Source organism: Anticarsia gemmatalis, chromosome Z, assembly GCF_050436995.1.
Source record: "Anticarsia gemmatalis isolate Benzon Research Colony breed Stoneville strain chromosome Z, ilAntGemm2 primary, whole genome shotgun sequence".
NCBI lineage: Eukaryota > Metazoa > Arthropoda > Insecta > Lepidoptera > Erebidae > Anticarsia > Anticarsia gemmatalis.
Genome location: NC_134776.1, coordinates 4,614,145 through 4,626,707, shown reverse-complemented (window position 1 = coordinate 4,626,707; position 12,563 = coordinate 4,614,145). Strand labels below are relative to the sequence as shown.

At 41.7% G+C, this 12,563-nt stretch overlaps 1 protein-coding gene across 14 annotated transcripts in view; it reads left to right on the top strand.

The window, feature by feature from the left end:
• The window catches only part of Pdp1 (PAR bZIP family member Pdp1), a 193,671-nt gene extending 183,389 nt beyond the window's left edge, over positions 1-10,282 (top strand). For 4 of the 14 annotated variants that reach the window (XM_076135168.1, XM_076135175.1, XM_076135176.1 and 1 more), the window contains 7 exons: positions 2,067-2,203; positions 2,576-2,771; positions 3,050-3,162; positions 4,839-4,985; positions 7,246-7,383; positions 7,582-7,730; positions 7,880-10,282. In XM_076135168.1, the coding sequence (XP_075991283.1) occupies positions 2,067-2,203; positions 2,576-2,771; positions 3,050-3,162; positions 4,839-4,985; positions 7,246-7,383; positions 7,582-7,668 (818 nt within the window). In that variant the 3' untranslated portion in view covers positions 7,669-7,730; positions 7,880-10,282. The remainder of the gene's footprint in view (positions 1-2,066; positions 2,204-2,575; positions 2,772-3,049; positions 3,163-4,838; positions 4,986-7,245; positions 7,384-7,581; positions 7,731-7,879) is intronic. The other 10 variants (XM_076135169.1, XM_076135172.1, XM_076135181.1 and 7 more) reach the window with 8 other exon arrangements.
• The last annotated feature ends 2,281 nt before the right edge of the window (positions 10,283-12,563 follow it).

Genomic DNA, 12,563 nt, shown 5'->3' with positions numbered 1-12,563 from the left:
CAAATAGACGAGTGTGTTGATGAGAATCATGTTAATTTGGTGGTTCGCCTTGATGAGACTGGTCGAGTCGCGCCTTTGACAACACGTCACTAATCGCATGTGAACTGCGTGTCTGATTATCTCACTGTACTCAATTGCATAGATTTCTATCCAAAACATCTTAAGTTCTTTTATTTCCCTCATTTTTTTTAGTATTGCAGGTTGAAGTAGGTGCCATAATCCGTATTATTGTCTCCAGAAGGATTTCAAAGGAATTTAGGGTAGTAAAAAAGACAATTCAATAAATAACTTGAATGTAATGTTACATCCTTTTTAATGTGTCAATTACAATAAAAATCAAAGTAGGCTAAACACCGGCTACAAAACAGCTTCATTAGGGCTTCAACTGTCATTTATCAACATACAAAACACAATAGAAACTCAAGAAATAACACATTATTAGCATGGAAGCAGGCCGGAGTTGAGAGGCTGTATGTGTGTAGGAGGCGTCACGTGGCCGGTGAGTAGCTCACACCGCGGCGGCGGGCGCACGCTCTCGCCTCGCACGTCGACGCTAACGTGCGGTGCAACGTGACAGCGGCCTTAGTTACCAAGATCACTTTTCACGCCAATTATATCCTACATTCACGTGAATTTTCAATCCTATATTAATGTCCTTTTCCACATTCTATGTTTTAAACCGCTAAGCTGCAAGAAATGTACATTTTTAGACAGCTTGTTTCCCGTCCATGTGACGAAAGTTCGGTTAGTAAGTTTTTTCTATAACTTGGAAGTATTGTATGATAATAAAGAGGGTAAGGTGGTAAAATGAGATCGTGTAGGAGTGATCGAAAGAGAAAGGAGCGAGAGAACTCCTCCTTGTCACGTGTACCTTACGATCTAAACTTTTGTGAAGGTAAATTTAGGCTCGTGTCTGAGAAAAAAAGGCTCTGATTGTATAAACATGCCCAGCAATACAATGACGTAGTTACCGTAATGTGTACTATTATAATTCTCGTAGCGATCTTTGGACTTAATTATGAACATAAAACGATTAGTACCGAGCTAATGCATTATGTTTTGTTCAACATAGAAAAACAATATAATGAAAAGAGATTTTTCTACTAAGCCGTAAAACCCGGGACACTAAGCTAGACATTCGATACATCGGTCTTCACTTACAAATCTCTTTGCATTCCAACGTTCGAAGGCTTCGTGTTTAAACAAAACCACAACATTCTATAGCTTTAAAAACAACTATAACATAAGCTTGTTAATTACGTAAAATATATCTACATAAAACAACCCTAACAAATTTCTGACAGTAAACTTGTTGACAAATTGAACTCATTTAATTTGTGTAATTCAGTTTGCCAAACTTAGCTTAACCGCTTGGGTTGGTAGCTGAATAAGTGGTAGGGTTTCTCCGTAATTGATTTACCGCTAACAACTATTAAACTTATATCGTAAGACAGACTGACAAACATGTGTGTAAATAAATTACCATAGCAACGCGGCAACCTTCGAGATATAACTGCCATAATACGTGTTGACGTATATCGAGCATCGTAATGCCTCCCGCGGCTGGTAGTCGAGCAGTAGGTACGGCTAGCTCCATGCTTCTCCCTCTATACCTGCCGCCGAATAACTCCTGTGTTGTGCTCTCTCACTCACGTGTCTAGTGTGATAAGACGACAATCGTACATGTTGTGTTATACTGCAGTCGCGAATATTTTAACTTTATGTGCCTGTGCCCAGCGAATGCGAATGTGTCGCACCTGGAAGCGATGTTGTACCTATTCGTTGCCACTGTAAAACCTGTGCCAGACATACTTAATGCCATGCAAACCACCACTGTAGCTTGCATCGTCTCACGAGCGTGGTTATTGTTTAGAGATTAGGATGGTTTGCTGGTGTGAGAGTGATGTCTGTCACGTACGTGGTGTAGCGCTAGGCTTGCAGTGGCAACTCGTGTTGTTTGTCGGCCGGCGGCGGCGCGGCGGCGGCGTGTGCGGTGTCGGCGCGCCGTACACGCGCCTCGACGCCCGCCGGTCACCGGGCTGACGCCCCTCTCATCATTGTTGCAGGCAAGTCGGTGAACAATAAGGACCCGCTCGAGGACAAGAAGGATGACAGCGATCTGTGGGAGGCGCAGGCCGCCTTCTTGGGGCCGACGCTGTGGGACAAGACGCTGCCTTACGACCCCGACCTCAAGGTACAAGAAGTCAGTAGCCGCAACTTTATTACCTATTGCGTGTTGCGTGTCGTGTGCGTCTCTCACCGGCTTCTCTAACCGCGCCGTGTAGTTGCTCGCACTAGGTAATAGAGTCGCTTGTTCTCCCGCAATCCCCAACTTGCCACCTCCGCTTGTGCACCGATATTTATGTGTCATTTATTATTGATTATTTGATGTGATCGTATTTATATTGTGGTTAATGAGAGCCTGGCGACTGTGCGAATAGCGATTGTTGTCCCTTACTGGCGGCGCGTGTGTGCGCGGAGGCGCGCGCGGCTCCCGCGCTGGCGAGTCAGGCGGGCCGCAGCGCCTCTGTGCGCCGAGCGCGCCTCGTGACGCGTGCTTTCGCTGGTGTTGCAGTACGCGGACCTAGACGAGTTCCTGTCAGAGAATGGCATGTCCGGCGAGGGTCTCGGGGGCGCGCACCTCGGCGGCTCCGCGTTCGGCCCGGCGCTCGGCCTTCAGGCGCCGGTCACCAAGCGCGAGCGTTCGCCTTCGCCCTCGGACTGCATGAGCCCGGACACTATCAACCCGCCGCTGTCGCCCGCTGACTCCAGTGAGTTTTTACCAAATACCGTCTTAGTTGTCTCGATGTCGTAGAGTTTTAGTCTTATAGTAAAGAGATTATGCATGTTGATTTAAGAGCCGGGTGTCAAAACTCGGCGTTTTATCGGGCCACTGTTACCTAACTTACAGGATATAGTGGCAGGAATGTGCATGAACTTTTACCGAACCCAAAAGCTTTTAATGTAGTAGTTATATTAGTTAGAGTTACCGAAGAATCCCAATAGTTTCGAGATCGGTTCTTAATATCTGTTACAATGATGATTCCAGCGTTCTCAATGGCATCATCGGGCCGCGACTTCGATCCAAGGACGCGCGCCTTCTCGGACGAGGAGCTGAAGCCGCAGCCGATGATCAAGAAGTCCCGGAAACAGGTAAATGATGTTAGTGCGCTGATCATTCCTAGCGGCATGCTGCGGACCGGTTGCGGGTGCGGCGCCCTTAGCCGCGCCGCCGCGGTGCGCCGTGCACGCGCGCTTACCTCGAGTACGCGCGCGCACGGCGCTGGACGGGCACACGGCGCGCTCACCCATCCACGCTTTTACCTGTAAACGCTTGTAACAGACTTACTGAAGTGAGCACCAACCCTGTCGGCATACATCGAACACAACCTCACGTTACGAACATTGTCGTTTGTTCCGGTTGCAGTCATGATTGAAGATAATAGAAAATCGTTTTTCCTATCCATTGTGGAGCTGACGGTTACCGTTTACTTCTAACATAACAATAATATTAACTTAACATTTGATGCGCTTGTTTCGGACATTTAAGTATCGGAGAATTGCATATTTAGGAAGTATAACTTAAGCCACACTTTAGTCATAAATCAAGATATCCGAGTTAAATTATATCCAGTTCAGTAAATTATAGTTTTAAAATCAATAACTTTCTTTAATGTCATTAGTTTACAAATTTGAAATGATTTACCTAATCTAAACATAAAAGAATTGGAAATCAGAATTCGGTTACATATTTACGCTCTCCACAACATCTGGGATCCTCAAAATATATAAATAAAATAAAATAAAAGTCAAACTCATGTAATTAAGCGGTTTTCTAAAAAGCATAAGTAGTAATTATAACTTTAAGTACTTTTGTAGGACTTTACGGTTTGTGTTCGATGTTTTCCGTCAGGCTGCAAATGCACGCTGCTATGCCTTTACGCTTACCACTTAACTTTGATTCCACCAGTCACAACACTAAGCACCAAATAACCTCTATGGACCAGGGAACGAGAGATCAAAAGAGCAATGTCTATCCATTAAATAGACTACAGTTGAAAATACCATTAAAAAATAAAAAAATATTTTTTTGTGTTGCTCCTCTCATCTCATAAATTTAATCCCGGGTGTAACTAGTGGATAAGTCTATGACTTTCAGTGACAATAAAGGTTTAAAAATAAACCCGGGTCTTGTCATAGACTCAGATTTATTTAAATCTTACCGTTAATGTTGTAATATATAGATTTAGTAATTAGGTAGATGTTCGATTCCCAAATGTTAGTAGAACGTATGTATGATTGTAGCATGCAAGTAGCAAAAACGGCTCAGTAACTAAATTATTTTGGTTTTGTACGTAATTTCCTTAAAACTGCTGTCCTATAGTCGGACAATTAAGTATAGAGCTTTGGCATAATCTATATATCTAGATTTTTAATAAGAATTCAGTAAAGTTTTAAAAGAAAGTAGAGCTGTATCAGACTGGCCACCGTCTGTGCCGTTTGTGAGTCACTCATTTTCTTAATTCCAATATTTTATGTCCTGTCGTCTGCCGAAAACCTTGCATACAAGACTCTCTACTTAATTGTTTGACTTTAGTAAACCATAGTTTTACTAAAAAATAACAATCCAACCATCCAACAATCAAAACCAAAGTAATTTACTCTATGAGCAGCGCAAATGTTGCCAAATCAAAAAAAAGTTAGGTCTTAGCTGGTAATCAGCACTATACCCTCGTAGAAATACGACGTATTACTCTGAGCAGTTGTGGATAGAGGCGCCTGCTCTCCTCCCGGTACATTGCCTTCAGCACTCAGTCTATCCCAGCTGCATTCTGCAGGTCATCGGTCCATCTGGCCGGGGAGCATCCAACACTATGATTGCCGATTCGCAGTCTTCGCTCACGGATTCGTCTACTTCGGTCGTCGGTTCTTCGGCAGACGTGGTCGGCCCACAGCCTGTACGGCTTGCTCATTCTGCGAGCTATGTTGGTGACTCCTTCTTATCCGGATATCTTTGATACTAAGATTCCGGGAATAATTGATGTTTTATGAGACTGTATTGACCATTCGGTTACGCGTTCGATGGTCATGTTGCAAACGTGTGGTTGGGGAATCACGAGTTATTTGCGAATTTGAGTAACTATCGTTTGTATTATTAAGTATGAGACTGTGTCGCATCGCGTTGTTACTGATTAAATTGCGGCACTTTTAATTAAACAAAATAATAGTTCCCTTCAATGAATGAATATAAAAAAATCTTAACTCAATGAACCATCGTTTTGGACCACAAGTAATAACAAAATTAAGGCTTAAATAATTAGCGAAGTTTTAGATAAATTTTAAGTAGAATACTACTAATAGTTACGCACAATCTGCATGCCTTTAACGAACATAAAACTATGGTATCATCTGAACTTAAACTATGTTTTAAAGTCACTGAAAGTCATAGCATGAGTAGTAAAAAAGTATATTTCTTTACTAAATCAAGTGCGTTTTCCAAACTAATATTGTTCTAGTGAGAGTTGTTACAATAAAATATGTTTTAATGGTGGGTCCACGACAGGAACCGAGCACGAGTGAAACACTAGCCGAACACGAAAGCGTGTATTGTAAACTGACTTACCCCCGGTTCTGAGGTACATTTAACGGTAGTTTATCTATTCAATAGCGTTAAAACTCATATAAAAAACGCTATTGAAAAAATAAACTACCGCTAAATGTACTCAGAAGCCGGGGGTTACTCGTACAAGGTTCGAATATGCGCACTTTTAAAAAAAATGTGCTCGGTCCGTGCTTCTCTCGGGTTCAGTTCCTCTACCGTGGACCCATCTTAAATGCTTATGTAATGTTCACGTTTAGTGTCCTTCGTACAGCTAAATGAATGAAGTTGGCGACTATAACGCCGTTCTACGTAATTTGCAATAAAGTTAAAGTAGAAATATTTATTAATAAATTGTTACAACTCTCGCTAGATATTATTGCAAGGTGTAGCAAAAAGTGACGTCATAATATTCTTTTTGTGTCAAGTTAATTTATAGCAGTAGTTCCTTCAATATCGATTCATAAGTCAAAAGTTGTGATATCGTCCGTGATGTTGTGGATAGGTGGTTACTTCGCCAATCCACCACGCGGGTCGTGGGTTAAATTCCTACACGGAACAAATATTTGTTATCCACAAATAATGGTTTCGGGTTCGGGTCTACTTGTACCGTGTTTGTTATATGCATGTTAGTATAGTCCTTGTAGCAAAAATTAAAGACAATAATGATGTTTATTTTGTGACTGTAGTTTTTTGTTACACCGTTCCAATCACGTAGTTTCATGTTCGGCTCGTAGGAACCTCCAATTTACAATAAGCGATTTTCATATTTAATAATATTCTTTCATAAATCTGGAAGGTTTCACGAGCCTATTCTATTTTGAATGCGTTTTTATATAATAGATAGAAACAGGAAAAGACTTCAGTAGAAAGCATACAAAAATAAAAAATACAATTTAAAGAAAATACTTATTAACTTTCCTTTAGTCGTTGCTTTGTGCTAAGGTCTATTGTATATTATTGTCAAGTAAGAATGACATAGTAAACCTATTTATATCGCACGGTAACTTCTCGTTTAATGCCTTTTTTGACTGTTTGTTCCCTGTCAGCACATGAACCCAATTTGTGAATGACTTAGTAGTACTTTGTAGTAGTTGCACACTTATAACTTGGGCTAAGATAATAGTCGTAACTAAATCTTATAGATCAAGTAAATATGATATAAATACTGGCCAGTTACAACTAATAGTTCAAGTCGGATTGTGACTATTTATTAATTTAAGAAGAAGTAACACATAGTAATATAGACAGTTTTCGAAATTTGAACTTTATAAAAAATAAATTGCCGATTTCCTTCCACTATCGAGATATCTATCGAGTAGTTCGCAAGTACTTGTTGAAAGATAATATAATTGATAGTTATATATTAATCGTTGAAGTTGAATAAATTTTAATGACAGATACTCGATAGAAAAGCGATACGATAGTACCAAGTGTAGGAAATCGCACAATAAGCATTGAACGAGACATTACTACATGCCACTAGTACTGTATATTAGTGTATATAAGCGATCGGCCTCACAGAACAGCACAGAGAGGTGTGTGTTCCGTAACGCCGCGAGCATAACACTATGTGTTCCTATGGGGTGAAGGGTGGTTTGAGTAAGTGGCGCGGCGTGTTAACCCCATATCGACGTCGTCGGCAGTTCGTGCCTGATGACCTGAAAGACGACAAGTACTGGGCCCGCCGGCGGAAGAACAACATGGCGGCCAAGCGATCCCGCGACGCGCGCCGCATGAAAGAGAACCAGATTGCCATGCGGGCCGGATATCTTGAGAAAGAGGTAAGTGTTACATCTCACTAACACAACTCGTCAAAAATTTTCGTAAATTCGCTTGACGTAACATTTTCTACAGTTATCATTATTTTTGTTTACCCTTATAAATTAAAGTGACGTATTGACTTACGTAAAAGAAAACAACCTTTGCATGCAGGTCCTCAATATTATGCCAGTATTCTACATATTCTTCTACTTTTTCAGAATATGGGGCTGAGGCAAGAAGTTGAGCTGCTAAAGAAAGAAAATCACATCCTGCGAGAGAAGTTATCTAAGTACGCGGATGTATAAGGCGGCCTGGAGTCTGCCCACATCACCACCTTCCCGCATAGCACAAACACGCCACACGACATGTAAGCTTATTTTTTGTCTTTTACTTACAGCACAAGTTTTTCGCAATCTACTCACAGTTCTTTTGACATCATGTATTAAAAAAAATAAGTATTTTTAGTCAGTATTTCTTTTCGTAGCCGCTATTATAATTCTGATGGTTTGTTTGCAGGTCGCGGGCGCATCGTCAGCGCACGCACTCTTGGCCACGCCGCCGCCGCCGGCGCCGGGCACACCTCCGTCAAGTGCGCCACCCCGGGGTCCGGCGCTCCGCCGGCCCGGCCGCCGCCACGCCGCGCCTCTCTCGCGCCACTGTCGCGCCACACTCGCGCCGGCGGCGACCACTGCCGACGCAGCTCCGAACCCTTGCTACGGAAGCGCGCACGACGACGTCCTCCACACACTCCGTCGTCCAAGTTGATGGCTCACATCGATCTTGTAGCAATAGCTGATCTCGTCGGTGAACTTCTGTAACTTGTTCAACTTGTAGGTTTAATTATTACTGCAGTTACCGTAAGTTTATCTACTTAGTTTAATAGGAAAATCTTAACCAAAGTTCCATTTGAGCTCTGATCTATCGTCGTATCTAATTCCTTCTAATCGGACTCAGTTCGACACTCAACAGGGTTAGTCAACGACGTACGGACCAAATTGTGGGAAATTGTTATTTTTGAGCGGTATTTGTTGTGTCCCGTCCCGAGCGTGCGTCGCGTGTATGTGCGCCCGCGCAGTCCGCGGCGACTGTCCGACCCGAGTGCGGATTATATTGTAATAAGTAATTGTTGTTGAAATGTATGTATATTGATACCGGCCACGGCGTCGGCCCGCCCCGCGCCGCGCCGCACGCATGTTTGCTCAAGTGGCTCGCATACGCATGCGCAAATGTAGTGGCTGCGTCTGTATATAGATAGTTTTAATAGGGCCCCGAGCCGGCCCCGGGCACTCGAACCTACTCGAAATCTATAATATTAACTTGCTGTTGTAACTTTGACCTCGTCCGTCCCTCATCTCCAAAAGATGTAGAACCCGCCAGGCGCGCACGTGTGCCCCGCGCGCCGTGCCCGGGGCTCGCGGCCCGCGCCGTGCCGCCGCCGTGCCGCCGCCGTACTGCCGCCGTTCCGCCACCGTGCTGCGCGCTGGCTACGGCCGCGCTCGCCGGTCTCTCACTCGCTTCATAGGATTAGATCCTGCCGGGGGCGGGGACGCCTCTCGCGTTTCCCCCGCGCCCCTTAACTACCCTCTGTCGATTCAGTAGTGAGCGAACACTAGTTTCGTTTCAAATTTACTTAGTAAATAGTTTAAGTAGTTTGTAGTTTCCGTAGTGTAGTTGTCATTAGTCTATTTTTGTTATGGCTGTAGATGTTAATGTTTTTGAAAGTTTATTTTATTTTTTTTTTAGTTTAAAGAGACTTGCATTGTAGCGTCACGGGTAGAACCCACGGACGAGTTGTTCCGAGGCGCGGTGCGCGGGTCCCGCGGCTCAGGCGGGCGGCGGCCGGCTCGCGTGCTGTATGCGCCTACCGGTACTGCCTCGTACGCGTGCGTGCCGGCACACGCCGGTGCGCGCTCGGACGACGCACGGTAGCGCATGCAGCGCGCGCCGCCGCCGCTCGCTCGCTCCGCGGTCCGCTCCGCGCGCCGTCGCAACCCTACGCACTGATGACGTCACCTGGACGTCCCCTTCGCACTGTATTTAAATTGTGCTAAACGTTTATATATATTTTTGTAGAAATACATTTATTGTTGATAAATAAGTCAATTGATGTTTAAAATAAATAAATGTTATTATTAAATAAGACTAAGGAGTTGTTGCATTTGAAAGTATTTTATGGATACAAAGCGAGAACAATAAAATGTTTTTTCTATAAAGTTTACATGAAGTGAGGGTTTCTATACTAAGGTGTGACGGTTGAACTTTGAAATGCACTGTTTCATATCAAACGATATTATTGTAAAAATGAACTTAATATTTAACGGCCGCGCCTCGCGGCATTTGATATTCCATCTTGTTTATTGAAAAATATACATTGAAAGGCAATATTCTCTATAATGGTACCTTTTACATATTTAAAAAATGTTTCCGAGAAAGTTATAACATGAATATAATAATGTAATAATGTTAAGATAATGTGATAAGCCGGAGTGTGCAGTGCATGCATTGTACGGCATTGCACGGTGTTGTGTAAGCGACATAAGCGACATAAAGCGACAGTAAGCGACAGTTAGCGCGAGTGTAGCGCGAGTGTAGCGCGAGTGTAGCGCGAGTGGAGCGCGAGTGGAGCGCGCGGAGAGCGGGGCGGTTCGACCCCGCCGACACCCGCCGAGACCCGCTGAGACCCGCAGAGACCCGCACAGCGCAGACCCCGATACCTGGCGCACCGCTCCCTGTGCTTCCTTTTTATTTATTTATTTTGTTATCAAACACGCCCTCGCTGAGAGGCAACTCGTAGTAGTAAAAATGTCTACATTGCAACAACATAAAACCATATTGTTAACATTTACGAGTAGTATTTTGTTTGAATTTAATTTATATATGGTTCTATGGATTGAAAATAAAAGTTACTTGTTGTATTTATATATAGTTTTCTTTTGTGGCCGTGAGGCGGCTCCCCGCACCCCGTTGTGTATCGGACGCTACGTAGGCCTATAGAACTCTTTATAATTATTATGAATGTAGTTACTTTAATAAATCGTCGTTAAACTACCTGGCACAAGACAGTTTTCATTATCCTTTCCTTTGATCACAAGATAGAAGCAATATTTGATAGCAAGTGGACGTTGGAGACAACTTTGTGTAGATATCAATCATTCGTAAGTACCTAGTAGCAGTAATGTAGTGTTCAGAAGTGACTAGACTAGTACATTACGTCGAAGCTTCAGTTGCGTCGGAATACAAGCCCTAAGGCCTATTCGTCGCAACTGCATATAGAACTCATAATAAAACAACAATTCACATAGCTGATACATTTTACTTTCATTATCTAGATAAAATTAGAGTATATACAACGTGTAAGAGATATATGTGGTCAATGAAGGAAAAAGATAACCTAAGAACACTGTTTGTACAGAACCGAAGTTAGAATTCGCTCATGTCAGGTAGATTACTAGTAACTCTACACGAGCTAAGAACACGTATGACAAGGCAAGGAAAAATAATATTAGAATGTTTGTCTAACTCGAAATAGTTCGTAATTGGACCCATTTATGCAAACAAGAAAAGACAGTTAATAAAATTTAATTTACTACACAAATGCTGCTCATATTATCTCGTCAAAAGAATAGTTTCTTTTAATAACACAGGTATACAACACTCTCCCTTAAGGAACTAACTAGCTCAAGATTGAGCCAGAAAATCTCGTTTTCTCAAAACAAATCCGCTGTAGTAATTCTTGTCTGCATTCATGGGCCATTCATCCAATAATAGATTCAAGATACATTTTTCGTAGAAAATCTAAAGGCTACACACAGAAGGAGTATTGCAGAGCTGAAATTACGGTAACTGACATCAGGATTTTATCTATCTTCTCAACATTATTAGATATACGCATTTTCTCCAATTCAAATGATATTACGAAGATATGTACAAAAACTACGCCACTACCTACCGCTGTGTCAAAGGTCGTGGGTTCAATTCCCACGTGAATTCAAAAGTTTCTATGTTCTACAAAAATATAATCTAAGTAGGTATTTTGTATCCGCTTTTTAAATACAAAATACAATGTTCATATTTTATTTTATGCTTATAATATACCGAGTAAGTATGTTTTGACGTGACTTCTCGTCTCTTTTACACGTTGTATAAAAACTGAAGCAGTAGTCAAGTACTAGAACCTTAGGGACACTAGAATAAGTCCATTATACACAGTAAAATCTAGCCTATTCCCGACTTGGCCGATCTTGTGACAAAGTGGTGCAAATCTGGCCTGAAATTATCAACAAAATTATTTATACTGAGGTATTGTTCATCTACAGGCACGTATGTACGTGGGTTAAATGTCATTAACCCCCGGTTTCTGAGGTACATTTAACGGTAGTTTATCTATTCAATAGCGTCAAAATTCATACAAAAAAAACGCTATTGAATAGATAAACTACCGCTAAATGTTCTCAGAAACCGGGGGTTAGAAAACTGATCGACGATCCTAGCATATTTTAAGAAACATTCGGTGTTATTAATACGACTACCGAACGTATGATATGTAGAATTACCTTCTTAAATAAGAAGTATGTAGTTTCTTCTTTAGAATAAGCATTGCCATTCAACGTGGCAATGCTGCCAGCCTTCTGGGCACGTTACCCGGGGACGGCGATGCGGAGATATTTTATGATGCCTTATTTTAGTTTTATTTATGTTTAGTTCCTTTATTATTATTATTTTTTTTCGTTTGTACATATAAAATTATTATTTAATGTTTAGTTTTAGTTTATTTATAACAAAATAAATAATTTAATTAACCTTCTTAAAGAAAATAGTTCTTGCAAAATATGCGCAAATCGGTACATTAATCAGTTTTAAATTGTCATAAGTCGATAACAATAGATTCGCCTAGATTTCAGAAACTGTATTTACAACAGAATTATTCTATTTCTTAGGTTAGGTGATAGTGAAAGCTTTCTTTTAGAGAATTTAAAATGCCTTGAGTTTTATCATTGATTGCTGTGGAATATGCTAGGTGCACTGATTAGTTTTCCCTACATAACCTTTCGATAGATACACGATTCTTAATAGTCGATAGTGATAGAAAATCGCTCCTCTGGTGTTTCAAACGATTCGCTAATAATTAGGAATTTAATACATACCTGTGCACGAATAATATCGTTGCCGTGTATGCAAAAGTCGCTATGTGTGTTTTTAC